Below are 23,904 nucleotides of genomic sequence, written 5' to 3' on the forward strand. Positions count from 1 at the left end.
TTGTAGTGTACTGTTTAGCTGTAAAATCTGAAAGTGTGCTCCGGCTGGTGGGCGGTGCTTGTTATTTCCTCAACTTATCTCAACATGGCTGCCGGGTCACAAACTTTATCATTTTACAGCTAAACAGTACACTACAAGATGTTTCTGAAAACATTTGAGGAGAGAAATAGGCATTACAGTAACAGCATTTATACTTGATCAGCGCTGACTAGTTTGACCGTTTGATCAGAATTCTCCCGGAGTGAGAGATGATTTTTTTTCAAATAACCTGTCTCATGCACTACTGTCAGGATATAGTGACCGTTTTATAAAAAAGATAAACATTTAGGAGAGACTATCTCATGTCTTTAATGACTTACCTGGCTGGAAGGTGAACTGTGACAGCAGGTGGCTGCCCCGCCCTGCCTCTGGCCACAAAAGTGTCATGTGTAGGTGAGTCATTAATAATTTAAAGGTATGAAATGTTATCAGGTTTCTTAAAAGTCTTATTGACAACATTTAAAAAAAAAAAAAATACATCCACAGAGCCTTTAGAAAGGTGCAGAATAAAAGAATGGCTTCTTGACAAAATTATAATTATTGTGAATTTATCATTTTAAAAATGTTGGCGGGTCCGAAATGAATGTTTTCTTTATCTCTGTGGAAGATATCTGATGTTCAGTTCACACATCTAACAAGGCTTGTGAGCCAACAGTAAAACGGCGCTGGTATCAGGTGGTATCTCTGGGATGTCAGTTAGTGTGGAAAAAACGGATAAATGGCTGTGAAGTAAATGCAATGTAACGGGGGAGGGAGAATTTGACATCTAGTGGCTGACTGTTATCAAAAGCACCTTCAAGAAAATCCTGAGAGCATTTTACACATCTAAAACATCAGACAATAAGTCAAATAAACTATTAATAGCCTACATGTTACCAAACTTCCTGGTATAATTTTTTTCTTGGTAAAGTCAACCGATTTAATGTTAATTTAATAAATATTTTAATTGGAATATGTTTTATCCAGAAAAAATGCTAACAATAGCTGGTTACATTGCAAAAGGTAATGTGTCTTTTCTAAAAATCCAGGGTGATGGGCCCAACTTCAAAACATTTGGTGTCTGGTAGCTTTTAGTGGGCATTTGTCTTTTCTTTTTTTCCACCTTATAGAATATAGGCCTATATACAGTATATACAGTATATATATACATATGTGTGTGTGCGTGTGTGAGTGTTTTTCTTTCCTTCCTTTCCTGTATTAATCTAAATCAGAATCAGAAATACTTTATTCATCCCTGGGATGTTGCTCTTATATAAACATAAATAAGTGTGAGAAGATATAAATAAAGGGGTATAACATGTAAGTTATGTAGGCTACATAATGCTTCAGTATTGTACATAATGCCACAATGTAAACGCAATACATGTAAAGAAATATAAATAAGTAATACAACTAAGAAAGGAAAATATAAGAAATAAGAAATAGGTACAAATATTTGCATTATGTGCAATATATAACATATTACCAACATTTTCCTCACAATATTAGCACATCAAGGGTGAATACCCCCTAACCCCAACATTAAGATTATAGATGTTATTATTATTATGTCTATGCTGAAATGACATGCAATGTGGAATGGATATTTTTGTGCGACTGCTGTCAGCCGGTAATATAAGTTAAAATATTTGTTGTAACCCGTGATTGCTCTGCACTCCCTGCCCCCTTTTTTTTTCTTTCTCTTCTTTTCTTTTTATTTAGTTATTTATTTTTCCTTTCCTTCTTGGTATCGTCATGTTATGTGTGTGTACATGTATGTAAAATAATAAATAAATAATAAATGTATAATTAAAGGGACTGTTTGTAACTTTTTACAGGTATAAATCTACGGGGTCGGGATCCCATGCGCGCTCTCGCATATGCGCACTTGCGTGTGGCCGGAGTCTCTCCTCCTCTGCCTGCTTGCCTTCACTCACACACAGCACGCGCGTTCTCGCTGTCTCGCTCCACCTCTACTAGACGTGCATGCGCGCTCACTACACACTGCAGAAGAGTTAGTTTAGCTCTGAGAATATCTAGTGAATGTACAGTGGACGTTAGTGCAGAAATAAATGCTGCAGCTCCTCCAGACCAACAGAGGTTTTCCGTGTCTTGTGAAGTGACGGGGCTCCGCAACGAGTAACGTTATCGTCTCCAACCGGGTGCCGGTGTCTCCCGGCGGGCGCAGTAGGGGGGGCGATAACGTTTCTCTTACTGCTTCAGCCCCGGAACCGACCCGCTTTTCCAAAGCCAACACTAGGATCAGCAGTGATTCATGGAGAGACCTTCGTCTGGTCAGCTAACATTACTGCCAAGCAGCTGAAATATAGAGTGATATTGTGGTTTTAGCTGACGTGTGTCGCCTCGCTGTTTTGAGCGATGCTCGTTCATGTCTATTTACAGCGAGCAAGCGCGAGCCCGACGCTGACTTTCGTTGACTTAACGGCCACAGGTGTCGCTGTTAACAAGCATTTCTGAAAGTTACAAATAGTCCCTTTAAAAAAATTTTTTTTTAAAAAAGATTATAAATATGATTATTATTGATAAAGTTGTTGTTGTATTAGCCTGTTGTCAGCGGGCTCCACTGTCAGCAGCAGTGTCACTTACTTATTATGAAAGTTGGGGTCATCCAGGCCTCCAGACATTCTGTACATGGATCCTTATTTAACCAGCCAATGAGCTGGAAGGGCGTGGGCCGACTCCCTCCACACACATCCCGTCCACACCCACACCATGCTCCACACAGCAACCTAGATGCGCCATGTTGAGTGTGGCAATGTGTTGCAAAATCAATTCACACACCTCCTATAACTCATGCACAGTACAGGAAGCAGCGTCAAACCTTCCCTGCAGACAAACTCCCCGAGTGTGTTTCATATCATGATGTCTCCACTCTTAAAGGCAGTCCAACGTGGGTTACATAACTTCCATGCGTTGCACAGCACATATACGTCGTGCATCGCCTCCAGTGTGTTTTGCCTCACCTGTCATGGCGGAAAAGAGCTCCCATGTTTGACGTTATGTATCCCTGTGACGTAGCGACCGGCCAAATGTTATTTAAGCAACTTTTATAACCTCACTATAGAGGCTATACTTCACCTCACCGCGGGAAAGTCACCGATAATCATCAACCCGCCGGGAGGAGGAAAGGTACTGTAACAGCTGGGTGTTTAGACCTAGGTTTCCTTTTTACTAAATGTTTACATTGTTGCATGGATAAGTTCATTTAGGATTTAGGGTGTTGCTCACAAAGGGACATCTTGCTCTGAATAACATTATAATTGATGAATTATTTTTCTTCTTGATTAAGTTATATTATAAGTAATGAATTGTTATTGTGATTAAGTTATATTATAAGTAATGAATTGTTATTGTGATTAAGTTATATTATAAGTAATGAATTGTTATTGTGATTAAGTTATATTATAAGTAATGAATTGTTATTGTGATTAAGTTATATTATAAGTAATGAATTGTTATTGTGATTAAGTTATATTATAAGTAATGAATTGTTATTGTGATTAAGTTATATTATAAGTAATGAATTGTTATTGTGATTAAGTTATATTATAAGTAATGAATTGTTATTGTGATTTAAGTTATATTATAAGTAATGAATTGGTATTGTGATTAAGTTATATTATAAGTAATGAATTGTTATTGTGATTAAGTTATATTATAAGTAATGAATTGTTATTGTGATTAAGTTATATTATAAGTAATGAATTGTTATTGTGATTTAAGTTATATTATAAGTAATGAATTGTTATTGTGATTAAGTTATATTATAAGTAATGAATTGGTATTGTGATTAAGTTATATTATAAGTAATGAATTGTTATTGTGATTTAAGTTATATTATAAGTAATGAATTGGTATTGTGATTAAGTTATATTATAAGTAATGAATTGGTATTGTGATTAAGTTATATTATAAGTAATGAATTGTTATTGTGATTTAAGTTATATTATAAGTAATGAATTGTTATTGTGATTTAAGTTATATTATAAGTAATGAATTGTTATTGTGATTAAGTTATATTATAAGTAATGAATTGTTATTGTGATTAAGTTATATTATAAGTAATGAATTGGTATTGTGATTAAGTTATATTATAAGTAATGAATTGTTATTGTGATTAAGTTATATTATAAGTAATGAATTGGTATTGTGATTAAGTTATATTATAAGTAATGAATTGTTATTGTGATTAAGTTATATTATAAGTAATGAATTGTTATTGTGATTAAGTTATATTATAAGTAATGAATTGTTATTGTGATTAAGTTATATTATAAGTAATGAATTGTTATTGTGATTGAGTTATATTATAAGTAATGAATTGGTATTTTGGATTGATAACAAATTTTATATTTTGACAAGGATATTTATATCAGTAATTAATTTATATGTCTGTATGACAGATTAAAGGTAATAATTATAGTTAGAATAATTATAGTTAGACAACTTTAGGAAAATTTAATTAGAGTATATGTATGGCTCAATAAGGAAGGTTAATAATTCATAATTGACTTATGGAGAAGGGGTGGGATTAAATAAGTTTATACTTCTTCTCACTCCTTTTCGAATATTTTAATCAAGGCATTAAGTGTTGGACAATTTATTTTTCTTATGCTTTCCATTGTATGTAAATACTACTTGTTTATGACTGTCCACTTGTTGGTATGATCATTCTTTTTCTTTATTTTTTCTTTTCTTTTTTTTGTATTCTACATGTTCGAAATACATTTTGAAATGAAATGAAATGAAACATTTTAAAAAGTATTCTAGCCCCAGAGCCTAATCAAAACTCAAACTACTATCTTTAGTCCTGCATGGAGTGATAATAATGCAGTAATATTAATTAATGCTCAAATGCAAAAAAGTATGTTTATGTATCCCCTAAAAAGCACTGTACATAGATAATTAAGCGATTTATGTATTGTGTGTCTACAAACGAGCCTGATTTTCACTGGTCTGGCAACCCAACCTACAACATTGTTACATAACAATGTCTTTAACTGTGAAATGTGCTTCACCCAAGGGCATTCACACATGTATATCCTATGTATACCTGCAGCATTGCCATTTATATAATGTTGCCACTCTTCACTTAACTTTCTAGTTCACTTTTAACCATGTTTACCATCTTGTATATGTTTACTATTTTGCTCATTCTGGTGTAATTTAACTGGTATTTTGATTACTTAGTTATTTATAATTTCTTATACTTGTATTGTGCACTGCTTGGCAGTTTGACGCAACAATATTTCACTATACACACTTGTATGCATATAATGTGACAAATAAAATCTCTTGAATCTCTCACTCTGTTCATAGATATTAAAACTAATACAACTTTAATGTATGTTTTCCTCTTTATTCAGTAAACAAATGGCTCTCAGAGGTGCTGTCACCCGTCTGCTCTCCAACAGTCAAAAATGTGCTGCTGTCACTGCGTCCAGAGCCCAGGGCACAGCTGCTACAGCAGTCAAAGGTACATTTCAAATTATTTAGTAATTATTTAAATATATAGACAAAAATGGGAAGGTAAAGTTTGGAGTGGCAGTCTTTAGGGAAATATCTCCCTTGATGTTCGTTTTTGTCCAGAAAGGAACAAAAAAACCTCAGTGAAAACAGATAAAAGTTGTTTGAATTTGTGTAAGTTGATGTGTAATCCACAAGACTCAACACTATTATGTTTCTTCTTTTTAGATGTTGAAGAAACCAAAAAGCCGGCGAAGGCACGTAAGTGAAGTTTTAATGCCTGGTTCGTCCAGATTCCTTCACACGTTCTGGTGTCACATGTCGCAGTGACATAACCACTGCGTGTGTCTGTGTACATGTTTTGACCCTCAGCCAAGGTGGCGTTCAACTGGCGGGATGCCCTGAATCTGGAGGGTCAGCTGACAGAGGAGGAGATCATGATCCGGGACTCCTTCCGCGACTACTGCCAGGAAAAGCTCATGCCCCGCATCCTCATGGCCAACAGACATGAACGTAAGCGAAGCACACGTCCATGACCGTAGCATAATGAGGAATTATGTCTGTGTTAGACTATATGAACTAACTTATGTCAAGCTCAAACACTTTTTTCTTGTCTATGCATAGTCAGGTTTTGTTTTTTTTACTCACTTCTCGAGTTGCAAGCTGTTATTTTCTGATAAATATTTGATTGTCAGTTTCTATTTTCCCAACATGCACTGTGCCACAGATTTCCACCGTGAGATTGTCTCTGAGATGGGAGAGCTGGGCGTCTTAGGTCCAACTATTAAAGGTAAACAGAAACAAAACCACATTGTCATTATTTTGTCCTACAGAATATAAATGTAATTGGAGCCTTTGTTTAAAGGGACAGTGTGTAGCATTTAGGGGGATCTATTGGCAAGTTTCAGTTGGTTGCAATCTACAACCTTACCGCTAGATGGCACCAGATCCTACACACTGCTCCTCTAAAGAACAGTATCTTGGTTCTGCATTATTTCTTTATGTGCCTCTACGTGTGTTTTCTATGTTCGGATGAGTATTACACTGTGTTTTATTTACCTTGCAGGGTACGGCTGTGCGGGCACTAGTTATGTGGCGTACGGCTTGATTGCCAGAGAGGTTGAGAGAGTGGACAGCGGGTATCGGTCAGTCATGAGCGTCCAGTCTTCACTGGTCATGCACCCTATCAATGCTTACGGCACAGACGCCCAGAAGGAGAAGTACCTGCCCCGGCTTGGTGAGAGTGACATTCTCTGCCTTTTCTATGTGACATTTTAAAAATGGCAAAAGAATGGTCTCAAGATTGTCCCTCGCCCTTTCATTTGTCTCACAGCTCGTGGAGAAATCCTGGGCTGCTTTGGCTTAACGGAGCCCAACCACGGCAGCGATCCCAGCAGTATGGAGACGAAGGCCAAATACAACCCATCCAGTGGTACCTTCACCGTCAGTGGAGCCAAGACCTGGTAGGCAGACAGACACATACAAGAAGCACTGGCTTTCTGGATGAGGAGTGTTTTCCCAAAGCTCTCTATTGACTCAGAATGGGACAAACATGATACTGAGGCCAGTCCTGGACAATGATTTGTGCTTTAGATCAGTGGTTCCCAACCTATTTTCCTTAAAGCCCTCATAGAATAGAAATAATTAATTATATGGTGTCAAAAAAGGAACAATTTACTGTACTACTTCCCATTTAAAAGACACATTTTACTTTGCTGCTGCTGCAAAGAACAGGGAAAATGAATTCTGTCTAAGTGTCGCCTTTAGTTTTGGACTATAAAGTAGTTTAAATGTTCCCTTGTCTGTTTACTGCCTACTACTGGGGACTTAGATTAATGTGCCTGACACATGGAGGTCTGGTGTTTGGAGATGAAATGAAACTGAAGTGTCATGCCCTTTGTATATATACTTAAATGTGTAATCATGCTGTTCTTGTTCCTCACTCTCCTACCTCTGCTAGGATCACAAATTCCCCCGAGGCAGACATTGCAGTGGTGTGGGCCAAGTGTGAAGATGGCAAGGTGCGGGGTTTCATCTTGGAGCGTGGAATGAAGGGTTTCGCCACCCCCAAGATTGAGGGCAAGTTCTCGCTGAGGGCGTCCGCCACTGGCATGATCCTGATGGATGACGTGGAAGTTCCCCAGGAGAACCTACTGCCCAACGTCTCTGGTCTGGCTGTAAGTGGCTGTTTTCTTAAGGCCCAGACACACCAACCCGACATCAAAGAACTAGCGGCGACGAAGGCCACCAGTTGCGTCGTCTCACGTCGCCTTAAAAAGTTGCACTCTAAGACTACGACTGACAGCCAACTACCACGGTGACGGTAGTCCGTATTTGTCATTCAAAAAGAGAAACCGGAAGACCGAGGACGACGGATATACAAGCCGTTTCTATGATACGTACATGAAATATAGCAGCGTTTACCGACCATTTTCACACCAGTCTCACTCACCACTTAGCTTCGTTCCAGATGACCATGTCGCTGTGAAAATATCCGTGTATTGGAATGATCAGATGAGATGAAGATGAAGATGAAAAATGAGAAGAGCCTTCTGTGTTTTTCCTCTTGACTTTACTCGTTGGCTTGCTTTCCTCACGTCAGTTAGTCTTCTTGTGCACTGATTTGTTAAAGCTGAACAGCCAATCAGAATGATTTCTCTCCCAGACAAGTTGCGCCGCAGATTCAACAAGTTAAATCGTCCGTAAAAACTCAGACACGTGCAGACTAGAGCCGAAGGTGCGGTACACACCGCAAAAAGAGAGACATCAAGTTCAACGCCAACAAAACCAAATACATTTTACATAAATATTAACAACATTAATGTTACTATGTGCTAATATCTAACTTTTCTGTTGTTGTTGACCTTTTCTACCAGGGTCCCTTTGGCTGTCTGAACAACGCCCGGTATGGCATTGCATGGGGAGCTCTGGGAGCTGCTGAATTCTGCTTCCACGCTGCCCGACAGTACACTCTGGACAGGTACATGATGTTCTGTCTACAGTGTGTGTGTTCACTAACGTTAAGGTCAGAGGACCTTAAAGACGTAACACAATCCAGCTCCAGTGAAAAAAGTGTCAACATTAGCATTGCCATACTGTATATATCCAGATTGTCTCCTCGTGTCATGCTGGCCTCAGCTTTTTTTAGAGAAGGATTAGCTTTCATGTCTTTCTACCTTCCAATCAGAATCCAGTTCGGGGTGCCACTGGCCAGGAACCAGCTGATGCAGAAGAAAATGGCTGACATGCTGACAGAGATCACTCTTGGGCTGCAGTCATGTCTGACCCTGGGAAGACTTATTGATGACAAGAAGTAAGGCTTCTCTGTCGGTCTTTGAATTTCTTCTGTTTGTTTTGGCCTCTATTAGCTGCCGGTCCTCTCTTCTTCCTTTTAATGTGCATGTTCTTATCCTAACAGAGCAGCACCTGATATGATCTCCATGCTAAAGAGGAATAGCTGTGGCAAAGCTTTGGATATTGCCAGACAAGCCAGAGACATGCTGGGAGGAAATGGCATCTCAGATGAGTACCACATAATCCGTCACGTCATGAACCTGGAGGCCGTCAACACATACGAGGGTAGGCACACACCAGTGGATACATCTATTCTACATTCTTAACATTTTCTAAAGTACAAACAGAAGACAGTATTGTAGTCAAAAAAAGGGATTTCAAACTGTATCTGCATTATGTAAATCCTCCACCAGAGGGCAGCAGTGCATATATTATCACAGGTTGATTAAGAGATACACTTACGGTATATCCACCTTTGATCAACTTCATACAAAGCACATGGTTACAATGAATATAAATAAACTATCCTGTATTCATTTAGCCAAATAACTGTTAAACTCAATGTGTATTCTCATATTTAAAGAGGACCGAGTAAGGTTTGGAAAATACCACATAAATTCCGGAGGAATAGTGATTTTTACTGACAAACTCAACTATTTTTTTGTGTGAAGACAACTTGTTTAAAATGTTTTTTTTCTCATTGTTGTTAATAGGAACTCATGACATTCATGCCCTGATCCTGGGCAGAGCCATCACTGGACTGCAGTCTTTCACTGTTGAAAAGTAAAGGTTGAAATGGACTTGATGTGGATTAGTGCTGTACTACATGTTTCTCATTGGGCAAACTCATATGTGTAGAAACTAGGGCTGTCAAAGTTAACACAATAACGCGTTAAAGCAAATTTGTTTTAATGCCACCAATTTCTTTAATGCATCTACGCAACTTGTGAATTTTAGGTTGTAGTGGGCTCAGCTTTAAATATTTGTCCACTCCCATGTTGATAAGAGTAATACATACTTGACAAATCTCCCTTTAAGGTACATTTTGAACAGATACAAAATTTGCATTTAATTTGCGATTAATTGTGATTAACTATGGACAATCATGCGATTAATTGCGATTAAATATTTGAATCGATTGACAGCCCTAATAGAAACATGGAAGTGCACTTAATCTGCCTCCCATTATGAGCATTGCCTGGTGGGATGAATCACAAATACCTCATTACATTTATTACGTTTTCAAAGTAGTCATAGGAGATATCTTTTACTGCCTCAGTTTGGTGAATATGTAAGGTCAAACTAACTAAGCATTGGGTCCAATTGTGATGACATTTGTACACTTGAGACGCCTGAAATATACTTCAGGCACAGAGTAGGCATGGTGCATGTAAAAGTTGTGGCATTATGAGTTGGTTTATTTTGTGGTAATTGGATACTATGTAAATGAATGGCTCTGAATGAGTGGAAAGATATGACTGAATGTAGCGGAGATTCAGTATGTATAGATCCCTTAATACAGACCTGTGCCAAATTTAAACTATCTCTTGTTGTCATTTTACATTATCATATGTAAGTTACTGTAGGTCTTTAGAACTGTGATACCTGAGCTGACGCATTTAAGTTTTTGGTGTAAAATGTTAACACCTGAGAGACAAATAATGTGGTTTATTTTGTTCTTGTTGGTTTTATTTATTGAATCAACAGATACTGAAATTGTACATATATAAAACATGGATTCAGCTTTTGTTTTTGTATTCTTTGACTACAATCATAACCTGAACTACTGTCCTAACAACAAAGACAGTCTGCTGTGTATTCTTGGAAAAAGAGGAAGAAGAAAGAGGAAACCAAAAGGAGTAATCTTATTCATTCCAGCATTTGGACAAAGTCAACTAACATAATAAACAAAAGAACACATTAACTACTTCAGAACTAGCTCAAAAATAATACAGACATCAGAGCAATAACTAGTGTATCAGGGTTCTGGTGTCTGGCTAATGGCCAGGCCTCCTCTGAGACTCGCCAGTGCCCCGTTGGCCTCTATGAGCTCACTGTTGAGCTTAGTGCAGCTCTCCAGCACCTCTGACAGCTCCTGCAGCTTCACCTGCATCTCAGTACTGTTCTCTTCGTAGACCGTGTACATGTGCTCCTTCATCTGCTGACACATCTCTGTCACCTAGGGAGTAAAACGTGAGGTAAAAAAATCAGTCCATTGACCAGATTAGAACATTTGTGGACAGGGACGGTGAAAGACGCACAGTGAACAACCAACGCGTTTTCATCCCAACTTGTTATATACTGACGTTTGTCAGACCCCTCTGCGTCACTTTTCGGTCACAGTAAACACGTGCCTAATGTTGTGAAGTAAACAAAAACACTTGCTTAGGTTCAGGCAATAAAACCGCTATAGGTTTATGAAAAAACAACAGGGATGGGCTTAAAACTACTACGTTTGTACAGTGAAAATGACACTGAACGTTGTGAACACGAGATATGAACGAACAGCTGATTGTAACGTGACGCACAGGACACGAACAGCGGTCTCCTGGATGAAAGCCTTTGTTTTGTTGGACCCACCCATGTGTCTCTTTTTACTCTTAAAACTACGTCACTACAGTCCCAGCACACTTTCCCTGAGCTTTTTATATTGACACGGATCAGTTTACATGGTAGTTAATAGAAAGCCTGGTGCGTCTCATACCGACGCTAAAGGGTGCCTTAAGCATAAGTATCTAACGCAGACTGCCATGACAAAGCGTCGCTATTTGACGTCCTGGGAATGAGAACTGGCTAGAACAACAGAGTATAGGTGTTACTCCACAATTAGCATTTTATTTTCAAACATTAAAGTCATAAAAGTAGCACTTGGTAAGTATAGCGGTGGACAAAATCACTATACAGAGCAGGACCCGAAGCATGACATAAGTTTTGTACCTTCTTCACTGACTTCTCCTGGAAGCTGTCCAACACTTTCTGGTCACCAGTGCGGCTGTCATTTATCTTTTCCACCAGTTCCTGAACTCTCCTGCTGATGTCATCTATACTTGAGCTACAACAGATATTGACATACATGCAGTTTGAGTGTGGCTTTAACCCAAAAGGTTTTTATTCATTGAGGAACAATAGAGTACTGTCCATCATGGGGTAAGTGAACAGAACTGCTCAGGAAAGAAGTACCCTCGTACATGAATTATCACTTGAGTGAATGGATTGGACTGTATAGGTAATGCGGTACCTGGTATGCTGCTCTTGACCCTCGGTCATGCTCACGCTTGAGGACTTCCCTCTTGATGAGTCTGAGTCTTCTGTCTGTATTGTCAAGGAGAATGAAAAAACAACAACTCTTCTATCATCACCAAGTGGCTGACCATAAAGTTTACTGTACAAGTATGATTTCACAAATCCCCTAAACAGTCCCCATATGATAACCTACCATCTGTGTGCTATGATAACCTACCAGCTGTGTGATATGATAACCTACCAGCTGTGTGCTATGATAACCTACCAGCTGTGACTCTTCATGACCTCTCTTGGGAGTTGACTGTGAAGTGGATGGAAGGTCCTCAAAGAAAAAATCCATGTTGGTGGTTTTGACTCTGCAGGGCTCAATCTGAAATGAATAAAACAAAGACACACCTGTTAAAAATACACAAATCAAGTTAGTGAAAAAATAGATAAATACAGTTACCTGTTTCTGAGTATAATAATGTTAGTAAAAACCAAAAGGAGCCCCAGCTAATGTAAGCTAACAGACACCTTTAGCTTAGCTGAGCCCTCTTTGTTGTCAAATATAACACTAACATTTACCTCTAGCTTCACACTGACAAACCACAGAGTGAATATAGTTATGTAGCTAGTTATAGTATGATGCAGCTTATATTGTTACCTCCAGAAACACAGCCTTAGTTATTAGACAGGTTTACTAAGTGTAACATAACACTTAGCTTAGCTTAGCTTAGCTGGCTGGCTGGTCTCACTACTGTTAGCTGATGCTAATCCTGTTTCCTCTTTATGCTTGTTGTTAAACAAGCAGACATAACTGATCATAGACTGTATATAATATCTCTATATAGCTACAGTACCGTTATATGGTTAAAATGAGGAGATGTTCTCACCTGGTTAGAAGCAGTGGAAGAAGTAGCTAAAGTAACCCGGACAGAGTACAACTATAATATCAATATCATGTGCAATACTACTTTTTACAATCTCATGTGCAATATCACTGTTCATTGTGTGCAATATTAATGTCCAACATGTGCAATATTACTTATTTTTCTGTTTGTTAGCTTACTTTACCTTTTTTTATTTTACTAATTTTATCTTATTTACTCATTTTACTAAATATCTTACTTAATTGTTATTCTATTAGGCACTGCTGCTAGAAATAGTACTTTTTTTTATTTTATACACTTTTATACACTTGAACTTGTTGTAATTTTGTTGTATCTTTGAGCAATCTCTGGCACAAGAATATCCCTTGTGATTAATAAAGGTCTATCTTATCTTATCTTATCTTATCTTATCTTATCTTATTAACTGTAGGTGCAAAGTAGCAGAACATGGAAATACTCCAGTAAAGTAAAAGTACAAGCAACGTTACCTCTAAATAATCAGCTCTCAGGTTACTTTACACCAATGTTTCCAATAATTCATCCAATGTAGGACACAGTAAATTTAGAATATGGACAAAAACTACTTTATCTTTTTTGTTTTTCTTTTTGTTTTGTTTTACAGAGACCAAAGAGATTATGTGAAATTACATTGCAGTAGTGAGTAGAACAGAGACAAATCTGGAAGGGGGCATGATTTAATTTCAACCATTCCACTCAGGAAGTCTGAAGGATTTTATTTATTTATTTATTTTTAAATGTGTTTATTGGTTTTCAGTTTTACAGATAAATTCAATGCAAACGACATTTTGTGTTTTACAAAACAACAGAAGAGCACAAAAGATGAAATAACTGGCAAAAGGATGATTAAAAACAAACAAACCACACAATGAGAACCAAATATAAAGAATAAAATAATAAAATAAAATTTAAAAAAAAGAGGGGCGTTCAAGTTGCTTACGAATTCAACATGAAATTTCATTGATAAGGTGTATCCACAAATAATGACAATGACTGTAGGTCTGCAAATTACACATGAGGAGATTTAAAGTTTAGATTCAGCATAGTTCAGGAAGGGATGCCACATTTTCTCAAATTTGTTGGCACAGCCACAAGGCATATACCTGACTTTCTCTAGTTTTAAGTGCTGTATGACATCTCTCAACCATAAAATGCAACTGGGAGGTCTATTTATTTATTTATTTCTGATGACGTCAAAACTATTTAGAATTTCTTAGCAAAGATTTAGTTTTCCCCTTTACTTTGTGTGTGTGTGTGTGTGTGTGTGTGAGCGTGTGAGTATAATGTGTGTGAGCATTATGGGGGAGAAAGACCTCTCTGTGGATTAAGTAATCTGTGTGGGCTGGGATGGGGATGGTGATGGGATGAGAGGGATTGATTGATGGTTGCTGTGATTGGAAGTGTAATCCCCTCCCATCCTCTCTCTCCGCCTCTCTGCGTCACCGCCCACAGTCTGGATTATTTCACCAGAGAGGACACAGCAGAGAGGCACAGAGACTGTCTGACAAGTCCTGATGACTGGTCGAGATGAACTGATAACATGATACTAATAATAACTGCTTTGTAGAAACATGTTGGTGAAACGGCACTGCAAAGATCCAAATGTGTTTAATCTGGAAGCTGCAACAACTTGGTCTTGAAAGGTGGGTGATGTTGCTTATGTGACTTATATTAAATTTAAATTATAAAATATTTATAATATCGCAATTTCATTTTCAAGTTTGACTCTGCCTCTCACTTGTATTTTAGGGAGTGACACCTCAGCAAGTGGATGAATCAAATTGGGAAAGTTTTCACTTTGAATATAAGGAAATAACTCCTACTCATTGGAGGAAGTGGAAGCTACTACTCTGGGAACATGGACAACTTTAACTTCACAGACGAAGGCAAATTTTCATTCCAGTCCTTGGTTCAAAATGTGGATCCTCTGTACAAGGAGTACAAGCCTCCTTCCAGGGACCTCATCCAGGTACCTAAATCTATCCTCTACCTTGCGGTGGCCGCTCTGGTTGTGGTCGCTGTGGCATACGCTATTGTGGGTCACCTCATCAAAGACCTCATGCTGGATATAACAGGTACTCAGGTGGCTGTCTCATGTTAATTGAGCAATAGTTATATCACAGAGCCCCCCTTGATCTTCATATAAGTTTGTCTTCTTGTGCTGTCTATCCTCATACATCAATTCAAGTCTGATACTGCATGACAACAGTGTACAAATTTAGGCTGTCAATCCATTGAAATATATTTTTTATCTGTTCAAAATGTACCTTAAAGGAATATTTGTCAAGTATTTAATACTCTTATCAACATGGGAATTCTTATATGCTTGCTTTATGCAAATGTTTGTATATATTCATTATTGGAAATCAATTAACACAAAACAATGACACATATTGTCCAGAAACCCTCACAGATACTGCATTTAACATTAAAAAATATGCTCAAATCATAACATGGCAAACTGCAGCCCAACAGACAACAACAGCTGTCAATGTGTCAGTATGCTGACTTGACTATGACTTGCCCCAAACTGCATGTGATTATCATAAAGTGGGCATGTCTGTAAAGGGGAGACTCGTGGGTACCCATAGAACCTATTTTCATTCACATATCTTGAGGTCAGAGGTCAAGGGACCCCTTTGAAAACAGCCGTGCCAGTTTAGCACAAGCCTCCTCCGGTTTTCTAGTTTCATATGATACCAGTATCTTAACTGTAGCTTAAAACTGAGCCCGCTACAACCTAATGCATTAAAGAAATTAGTGGCGTTAACGCATTATCGCATTAACTTTGACAGCCCTAGTACAAATATGTTGAAGCAGTTTGAAAAGTTAATACTTTTTAATTGCTTCTTGAACTTTTGTATGTCTACAGCTAGAGTCTGTCATTGGGACAGGATCTGTACTCCGAATTTTAGTAGATAAATATCAGTGCTGATGAATTTAAACATTCAATACAAGACTCTCAATGCAATACACATGTTGAATCAGAGATTGATTCTCCTCTCTTTAAAGTGAATTGCATGTTCTGTTCAAAATCTTGGGGTTACAATTTAATATCTAGTGTTTCATTATGTCTTTGTTTTGTGCCATTTATGGTGTTCAAAATTAAAAACCTTTTCAGAACATTATACAGTAAAGGTAAATAAGGTTTTGTTGTCTTTAAAACAAATATTTCTGTGAAAAATGACAAATATTTTCCTAGTAATTTCTCTTGGAGATGGAATAATAAGTGCTGGAGTACTTCTTAGTGGAATTTTCTGCAACAGCTACTATGTGTGGTACCTGAACAAGACAGCGCAGCGAGATTACATTCTTCTCAATACAATAATATTTAATAACAGTTCTCACCCTCTTCTATCCGTCTACAGACTGTTTGTTGGGCCCGCCCGAAGAGGACCTGAAAAAAAGAGAGCGAGGGAGCGCATGCCTCTGCACCTGCCACCTGTCCTCAGCCACTCCCACCCAAATGCTTTCCACGTGTGGGACCAGGATGACGTCATGATCCCCATGGCCTCTCCACTGGAGAGCCCGCAGTCCAGCCCTCTGATGAACGTCATGCCATACATCCCTTCATTTTTTCCCAACTCCCTCAACGTCAACAGCCCGTCCTACAATCGGCCAATCCCGAAGGACAGTGATGCATGAGGCTGTACTGAGGATCCGAGACACTTTTCAATATCTATGTTCAACACTGTTTCTTCTTTAGCTCATTTGTTTTCACCTCTGAAACACATTTTACCCCGATCTACATTTTGGTAGGTGTTGGGAAAAACTGAACAATTTCTGTGAAGATCTCAAGAACACAAATCCAGCAACATCCTACGGCCTGCAGAGACTTGCAAAATGAAGACTTCTGATGAATGGATTTACTTCTGTCGGAGTAACTGATGTGTCTACTTGAGACAAAAGACAAAAACAGGTCATCAGAGCCTGGGACACTCAGTGGGACAGCCTTCACTTGTTCACTTTCCCTGTGGATTTGTGCCAAGTTAGCATCACCACTATTTACCTTCTCCTGCCAGACTCACCTTGTGCAACAGTCCATGCTGTTACATTTGTTTTCACGTAGGGTTTTTACTTCCTTCGACAAACTTCAGATGGAGTTGAGTTATGCAGAGCTTGTGACTATATTCAACATAAAATAACACTAATTTATAATCAGTACATGTTTGGCCGTGAACAGGGACCTTTAAAGAGGAACACCACCTAAATTAAGAAATCCAATATGCTATTTCCATGGCCTAGGAAAGTTCAATCAATATTTGTGAACATGAGCGACTCTCTTTCAAAGCCAGAAATCAGAGATGTGAGTCTCAAACTTGTGAATTCATCAAGTCTGGAGCGGCTCCATAGACAATGAATTGGAGGCTGATTTTGGGGACCCACATACTGTTTGTTTTCTTTTTTATACCCAATTGAGCTTCGTTATGTTGTAGTGTTGTCAATTGTGAAAAATAAAATGTTCCCATATACTCAGATCATTGGGTGCTCTCTCAGTGTCATCTACATCTCTCCCAATTCATTGTCTACGGAGCAGCCCCACACTTTATGCTTGATGACATCACAAGTTTGAGTTTTAGCACTCTAGTTTTTGGATTTGGGAGAGAGTTGTTCATGTTTACTATTTTTTTTTTGGACTGTCTTAGACCATAGGAATAACATGTAGGAATTTTAAAACTGGGCTTAGCTCCCCTTTAACTTCAGTGAATGACAGATTCAGCCAAAATCACGTCATAAAGCCTCACTGCTTTGCTGAGGGATTCCAAATGTGTTACACACATACTGTATATTTTCAGAATACCTGATGAAAAATGAAGAGAGCTGTGTTCATATTACAGGAGCGCCAAGTGAGTTCCTGTGTCAAATAAAGATGAATAACGCAAAGATAATGTTTGCTCCCACTTGTACGTCAATCTCATTCAGATACTAAATATATTTCTGTTCCTTAGAGGAGGATCGGATTACAAACTAATAGGGTGAAGTTAATTCAATTAGTGGAGGTGATCGCGTTAACGTGACTCTGTGATGCCTTTTAAAGATAGGCACAGCATGCTTAAGATGAATTAAATGTAATGGAAGCCTGAGAAATAGAGTGATCGTCTCCACTTATTTTGGTAAACTAAAAATAACCACAATAAAATCCTTCTTTTTTTTTAAAGTACTCAGATAAGTACTTGTAGTGAATGGTGTTAAACTGGTAAAAATCGGACACCAGTACTACATCATGGCCTTAATAGTTATGATTCACACAAGTCATATCTGTTAAAGAGGACCTATTATGCTTTTCTGCTTCTTCCCTTTCCTTTAGTGTGTTATATAGTTTTTTGTGCATGTAAAAGGTCTGCATAGTTACGAAGTCCAAAGTCCTCGCCAAAGAGAGTTACTTTCTCCCACTCCTGAAGCGCCTTGCTTGAAGTCCCACCTATTATTCCGTAACGTGGTGATGTCACCAAGTAATACATTTGCAGAACGGCTAGTTTGGCACGCCCTCAAACAAAGCTACATTGAGTGGAGCTGGAGTGGAGTCTGAAGAGTTCGTTGTGAAAAGAGGTGCTGCAACACAGCCAGTATGAGAAAAATAAAGCGTTTTTTGAACGTTAAAGCCCGTAGACGGGCGCCTGGTTAGCTCAGTTGGTAGAGCGGGCGCCCATGTAACAAGGCTTGGTCCTGACCGCGGCGGCCCGGGTTCGAATCCGGCCTGTGGCCCTTTCCGCATCCACTCTCTCTCTCCCCCCTTTCCAAGACTCTATCCACTGTCCTGTCAATAAAAATGAAAAAATGCCCCCAAAAAAATAACTTTAAAAAAAAAAAAAAAAAAGCCCGTAGACATGTTTTAGTAGAAACCCAAAACATAATAAAAGTATGCACCTAAAACCAAGCATAATAGGTCCCCTGTAAACAGTTCAGATATAACAGTGTGTGTTTACGATGTAACTGCAGAAGGCCGTGCAGCTCTTTGTCTCTGTTTTTGCTTGTTGGCATCAAAAAACACACTCACTGTTTTTCAAAAAGACAGATTTCAGGGTCAGTTTTAAACAGGATATTGGCTGAGATGCAGAAATCCTGGGATATTAAAAGCACATGAAGGCTGTGACATCACAAACACACGCACATTTGCACCACCTGTTTCGTTTATTACTCACTTTCACTCTGTTTGTGCCCATAACTAAAATGGAGATTATTACACCTTTACTGTCTCAGTAACTATTGACATTATATATTTTTTATATTTGATAATTTTGGGGAGCTCTCATTGCGTTAACATTGTTCATTCCATCTGTGAAACCCAGAGTGCCCGTATTCAGTGAGGGATGGAGATTAGGGAGAGAAGATTAGATAAGCAGCTTAGCCTTTAATACAGCATCCTTTTATTACTTTTGAGCCGTGGAATTAGATAATCGGACAGCAGCAGCCTAATCTGAGTGAACAAACTTCTGAAATTTACGTTGTTATTCTGCTTGTGTGACAGGATTCATTGGATCCAGGCCGGGGTTGTGCAAGGACAGCCAGTTTCAAGAGGGAGGAGTGTTGATCGGGCCAGCAGCACTGTGGTGCACAGACATCCAACTTATTGTTTCTAATAGGCAAGATATCAGGCAAAATCATTTTTTAAACATTCTTTCACAATTTAAATGCAACTTTTTTAAATGTTGCTTCTTCAGTTTGGACATGAGGGAAGATAGAAGGGTTGCTAATCCTATTTGCTCAGATCGTAGAGATCTTTGTGCTCTAAACTCTGCGGGAGATGCCCAGGAGCTCTCCAACCGGTGCAGAGGGGTTAGGGCTTAAGTTGGAGCCAATAAAGAAAGAAGGTCAATCTGTGAGGAAGTGATACACCAGAAGGTTCCAGACCCTCTGTGCAGCACTTTAACCAGGTAGTGATATCACACTTCACACAACTTCTATTTCATTTCTAGGGTTGCTTCTGATGCTGGGTATTTAGGTTGCAGGAGGAAACAAGTTGTGAACATAACACTGACATATCATCATTTATGTTGATATGGTGAACGTGTTAATTGCTGTTTTACACATCCAGCAGTTACGGAGCAACATTATTATTTATTTGGAGTTGTGTTTCTGACCGCTTCGTGAATGTAAGTCCAATATTCACTCTCATTTTAGCTCCATCTTTGGTCTCTACCATCTCCTGAGGGAAATATCAGGCACTTAAAGGACCAGTGTGTAGGATCTGGTGGCATTTAGCGGTGAGGTTGCAGCTTGGAACCTACTGAAACTTCTCCCAATCATGTAGTAAAACTACGGTGGCTGACGCAAGAACACAAAAACGCGAATGGCCCTATCTGGAGCCGATGTTTGGTTTCTCCGTTCTGGGCTACTGTAGAACATGGCGGCCAGCTCTGTGAAGAGGACCCGCTCTCTATGTAGATATAAACGGCTCATTCTAAGGTAACAAAAACACAACGATTCTTATTTTCAGGTGATTGTACACTAATGAAAACAGTTATGAATATTATACTCTATTTCTGCCCATAGATCCCCCTAAATGTTACACACTGTTCCTTTAAGCTGCTAAATGCTCAACTATGTTCACCAGCTATAGTCACCAAATTTGCCAGTCTGCCATTTGGCACTTTGCAGGTAGCGTACAGTGGGTTTTTACAGCTGTTTTCAGTGAAAACAGCTGCCTGCTTTGGCCGAAAACAATGCTATGAGAGCAGTGTGAACCAGAACAGTAAAGTTGTGAGCCGGACAGCTAAACAATGAGCTAAAACTGACTATAAAACTCCGGTAAGCTGAGGGGAGCTGCAGATCAAAAGTGATGATTCTCTGTAGCATCATCACTACAAGCGACGACTTTCACACTGTCATTTGATATGATGTTATTACAAAAATATCGGTTTTAACTACTTTAATCATGAATTTAAACAGTTTCTTACAACCTGCAGGTGAGGGATCAACACTTGCATATAATTACTGTAAATTCAGATAGTGTCTAATCATCAGTTCGTGAGGCTTTCCTTTTGCTCTGCAGTCCGTTTACATCAGTCAGGGTTAAGTGATCCTTACCTGTCCTTTACCCTCAGGTGACAGATTAACCTCGGCTGATTTCTTCATGGCATTGACTCAGTTCTCTGGTCCAGCTCTCAGTTTGACGTTACATGACATCAGCAGACTGTAACTCTAACTGGATCAGCAACCCACTTGAAGAGTCAGTAACCCTAAGACAAGATAACCACAAGGACCAAAAATTCATTACATTATACAATAAGACATTATGGTGTGTCCTGGCCTGTTTGGAGATTTGTGAACCTATTAGCTAACATACAAGTGGTCATTTGCTCAAACTGTTCATGCATTTCTTTTCTGGATGCAGAATAAAATGAGGTGAGATCCAAAAATTAAAAGGCAGTAAAGTTAAACAATTCAACATGTCAGCAGGAGGAGGGAGTAAAAATAGAAACGCGTCCCTTCTGCTTTGCTCCCAGGTCAATGATGTCATTGGTTGGTTGAGTTTATCCTGGTTGCGGTCACTGCCAATCTGCTATCATTCAGTCTAATCCTCTGTTTGGCAGGTCAGGTGGTTCTCTGTGACGGACAGAAGAGCAGTGACTGTGGAAGTCTTGACCTCTCCCGTCCTTCAGCAGCAGCTAACCATGTCATGTCTTTCTAACTCTGCACATGGGCTTCTAATACCTTCTAATACTTCTAATGACCAGATAAAGTGCAGTGCATGAGACAGGTAATCTCAAAAATAATCATGTGTCTCTGTGTCGTCCGGTGCTCCTAATGGCATTTGCAAGATTTCACAGACCGGATAAAAACAACCAATCAGAGCTGAGCTGGAGCCTTGCCATCACTGAGCAGCTGTCAACCACTCACAAACTCTGATCAAACGGTCAAACTAGGCAGCGCTGATCAAATATTAATTAATATTCTGTTACTGTAATGTCTATTTCTGTCTTCAAATGTTTTCAGAAATATCTTGTAGTGTACTGTTTAGCTGTAAAATAAGAAAGTTTTTGACCCGGTCGCCATGTTGAGATCAGTTGAGGAAATACCAAGCACCGCCAACCAACCGGAGCAAACTTTCTCATTTTACAGCTAAACAGTACACTACAAGATGTTTCTGAAAACATGTGACAAGTGATTGACAGCTGCCTCTTTGTTGAATGAACAGCCAATAGGAACGTTCTCTCTGAAATTACCTGTGATTGGCCGAAGTCTCCCATCACAGGCTAGATTTTTTAAAGCCCGAAAACAGAGCCATGAGGAGGTGAAGAAGGCTAGTTCCCTCTCAGAACACTTGAATTACAATATGCTGAAAGGTTATTATGGAATTGTTGCCCAATGATGCCAAAAATATTCTGCCTACTGCAGCTTTAACTAAAATAAAATGTAAATCATAATAATAACTATAATCCTCATTTTTAAATGTTTTAAGTCGTGCAATTCTGTCTACTCTCAATTAGTGATTTGTATCCTACAAAACATGTATTTTTCCAAATGGTATAAGTACAGAGTTAGCAGGCAAGCTGGATGTGCGTATCTGCAAGTTCATGGCGTAAGGTTGTTAAACAGTCACCTGATTGACCAAGAACAGAACAAAGAAGCCACTGTTTGTCCACAGTCATATTTTGCAATACTGGCTGAGCTATTCTACTGAATAGACAGCAAACACAAGTGTACATTCCTACCCAGAGAGACTCATCATGTGAGCAAACTAGGCCCAGATAAAGATCTTTGTACGTGTAGCATTTCAAGTGCTTAGATGGATCAAGTTTAGATAAGGGAGTGCAAAGTTAAACCAGCTCATAATCTTTTGAAAAAAAGTAAACAAAAAAACAAGATTGAAACTAGAAAGTTGTAGACAGGAAGCAGCTGTGTTCTCTGGTTTAAATAAAGACGTCAACTGCTTAAGACTCACACACCAGACTGATGAGAAAAGTGAATGCGTTGATCAAAATTATCTTACTATTTATTTACCTTTATTTTACAAGGAAGTCCCATTGAGATCAAAAGCTCTTTTGCAAGAGAGACCTGGCCCCCTAACTCTGTACTTATACCATTTGGAAAAATACATGTTTTGTAGGATACAAATCACTAATTGAGAGTAGACAGAATTGCACGACTTAAAACATTTAAAAATGAGGATTATAGTTATTATTATGATTTACATTTTATTTTAGTTAAAGCTGCAGTAGGCAGAATATTTTTGGCATCATTGGGCAACAATTCCATAATAACCTTTCAGCATATTGTAATTCAAGTGTTCTGAGAGAGAACTAGCCTTCTTCACCTCCTCATGGCTCTGTTTTCGGGCTTTAAAAAATCTAGCCTGTGATGGGAGACTTCGGCCAATCACAGGTCATTTCAGAGAGAACGTTCCTATTGGCTGTTCATTCAACAAAGAGGCAGCTGTCAATCACTTGTCACATGTTTTCAGAAACATCTTGTAGTGTACTGTTTAGCTGTAAAATGAGAAAGTTTGCTCCGGTTGGTTGGCGGTGCTTGGTATTTCCTCAACTGATCTCAACATGGCGACCGGGTCAAAAACTTTCTTATTTTACAGCTAAACAGTACACTACAAGATATTTCTGAAAACATTTGAAGACAGAAATAGACATTACAGTTTCAGAATATTAATTAATATTTGATCAGCGCTGCCTAGTTTGACCGTTTGATCGGAGTTTGTGAGTGATTGACAGCTGCTCAGTGATGGCAAGGCTCCAGCTCAGCTCTGATTGGTTGTTTTTATCCGGTCTGTGAAATCTTGCAAATGCCATTAGGAGCACCGGACGACACAGAGACACATGATTATTTTTGAGATTACCTGTCTCATGCACTGCACTTTATCTGGTCATTAGAAGTATTAGAAGGTATTAGAATCCCATGTGCAGAGTTAGAAAGACATGACATGGTTAGCTGCTGCTGAAGGACGGGAGAGGTCAAGACTTCCACAGTGCCTTCAGCAGCTATACAAAATCAAACAATAAAATACAACATGATATAC

The 23,904-nt window shown here is 38.7% G+C and overlaps 2 protein-coding genes across 4 annotated transcripts; one reads left to right on the forward strand and one right to left on the reverse strand.

Annotated features, from left to right (window-relative positions):
- Positions 1-2,963: 2,963 nt before the first annotated feature.
- On the forward strand, positions 2,964-9,781 carry LOC119485832 (glutaryl-CoA dehydrogenase, mitochondrial-like). Its single transcript, XM_037765648.1, has 12 exons — positions 2,964-3,168; positions 5,406-5,515; positions 5,734-5,766; positions 5,878-6,018; positions 6,233-6,295; positions 6,572-6,742; positions 6,839-6,968; positions 7,466-7,682; positions 8,382-8,485; positions 8,693-8,818; positions 8,924-9,084; positions 9,513-9,781. Exons 2-12 carry the CDS (start codon positions 5,413-5,415, stop codon positions 9,584-9,586), a joined length of 1,323 nt encoding a protein of 440 aa, XP_037621576.1. The 5' UTR covers positions 2,964-3,168; positions 5,406-5,412; the 3' UTR covers positions 9,587-9,781.
- A 685-nt stretch (positions 9,782-10,466) lies between these two features.
- syce2 (synaptonemal complex central element protein 2) lies at positions 10,467-13,021 on the reverse strand. 3 transcript variants are annotated; one of them, XM_037765673.1, is made up of 5 exons: positions 12,918-13,021; positions 12,308-12,412; positions 12,038-12,111; positions 11,737-11,851; positions 10,467-10,978 (listed from the first exon to the last, which is right to left on the reverse strand). In XM_037765673.1, exons 2-5 carry the CDS (start codon positions 12,380-12,382, stop codon positions 10,778-10,780), a joined length of 465 nt encoding a protein of 154 aa, XP_037621601.1. In that variant the 5' UTR covers positions 12,383-12,412; positions 12,918-13,021; the 3' UTR covers positions 10,467-10,777. The 3 variants fall into 3 exon arrangements, with proteins under 3 accessions (XP_037621601.1, XP_037621602.1, XP_037621603.1); XM_037765674.1 differs by lacking the exon at positions 12,918-13,021 and adding an exon at positions 12,689-12,827; XM_037765675.1 differs by lacking the exon at positions 12,918-13,021 and adding an exon at positions 12,491-12,569.
- Between the last annotated feature and the right edge of the window lie 10,883 nt (positions 13,022-23,904).

The sequence above is a fragment of the Sebastes umbrosus genome, chromosome 3 (genome assembly GCF_015220745.1).
Source record: "Sebastes umbrosus isolate fSebUmb1 chromosome 3, fSebUmb1.pri, whole genome shotgun sequence".
Lineage (NCBI taxonomy): Eukaryota > Metazoa > Chordata > Actinopteri > Perciformes > Sebastidae > Sebastes > Sebastes umbrosus.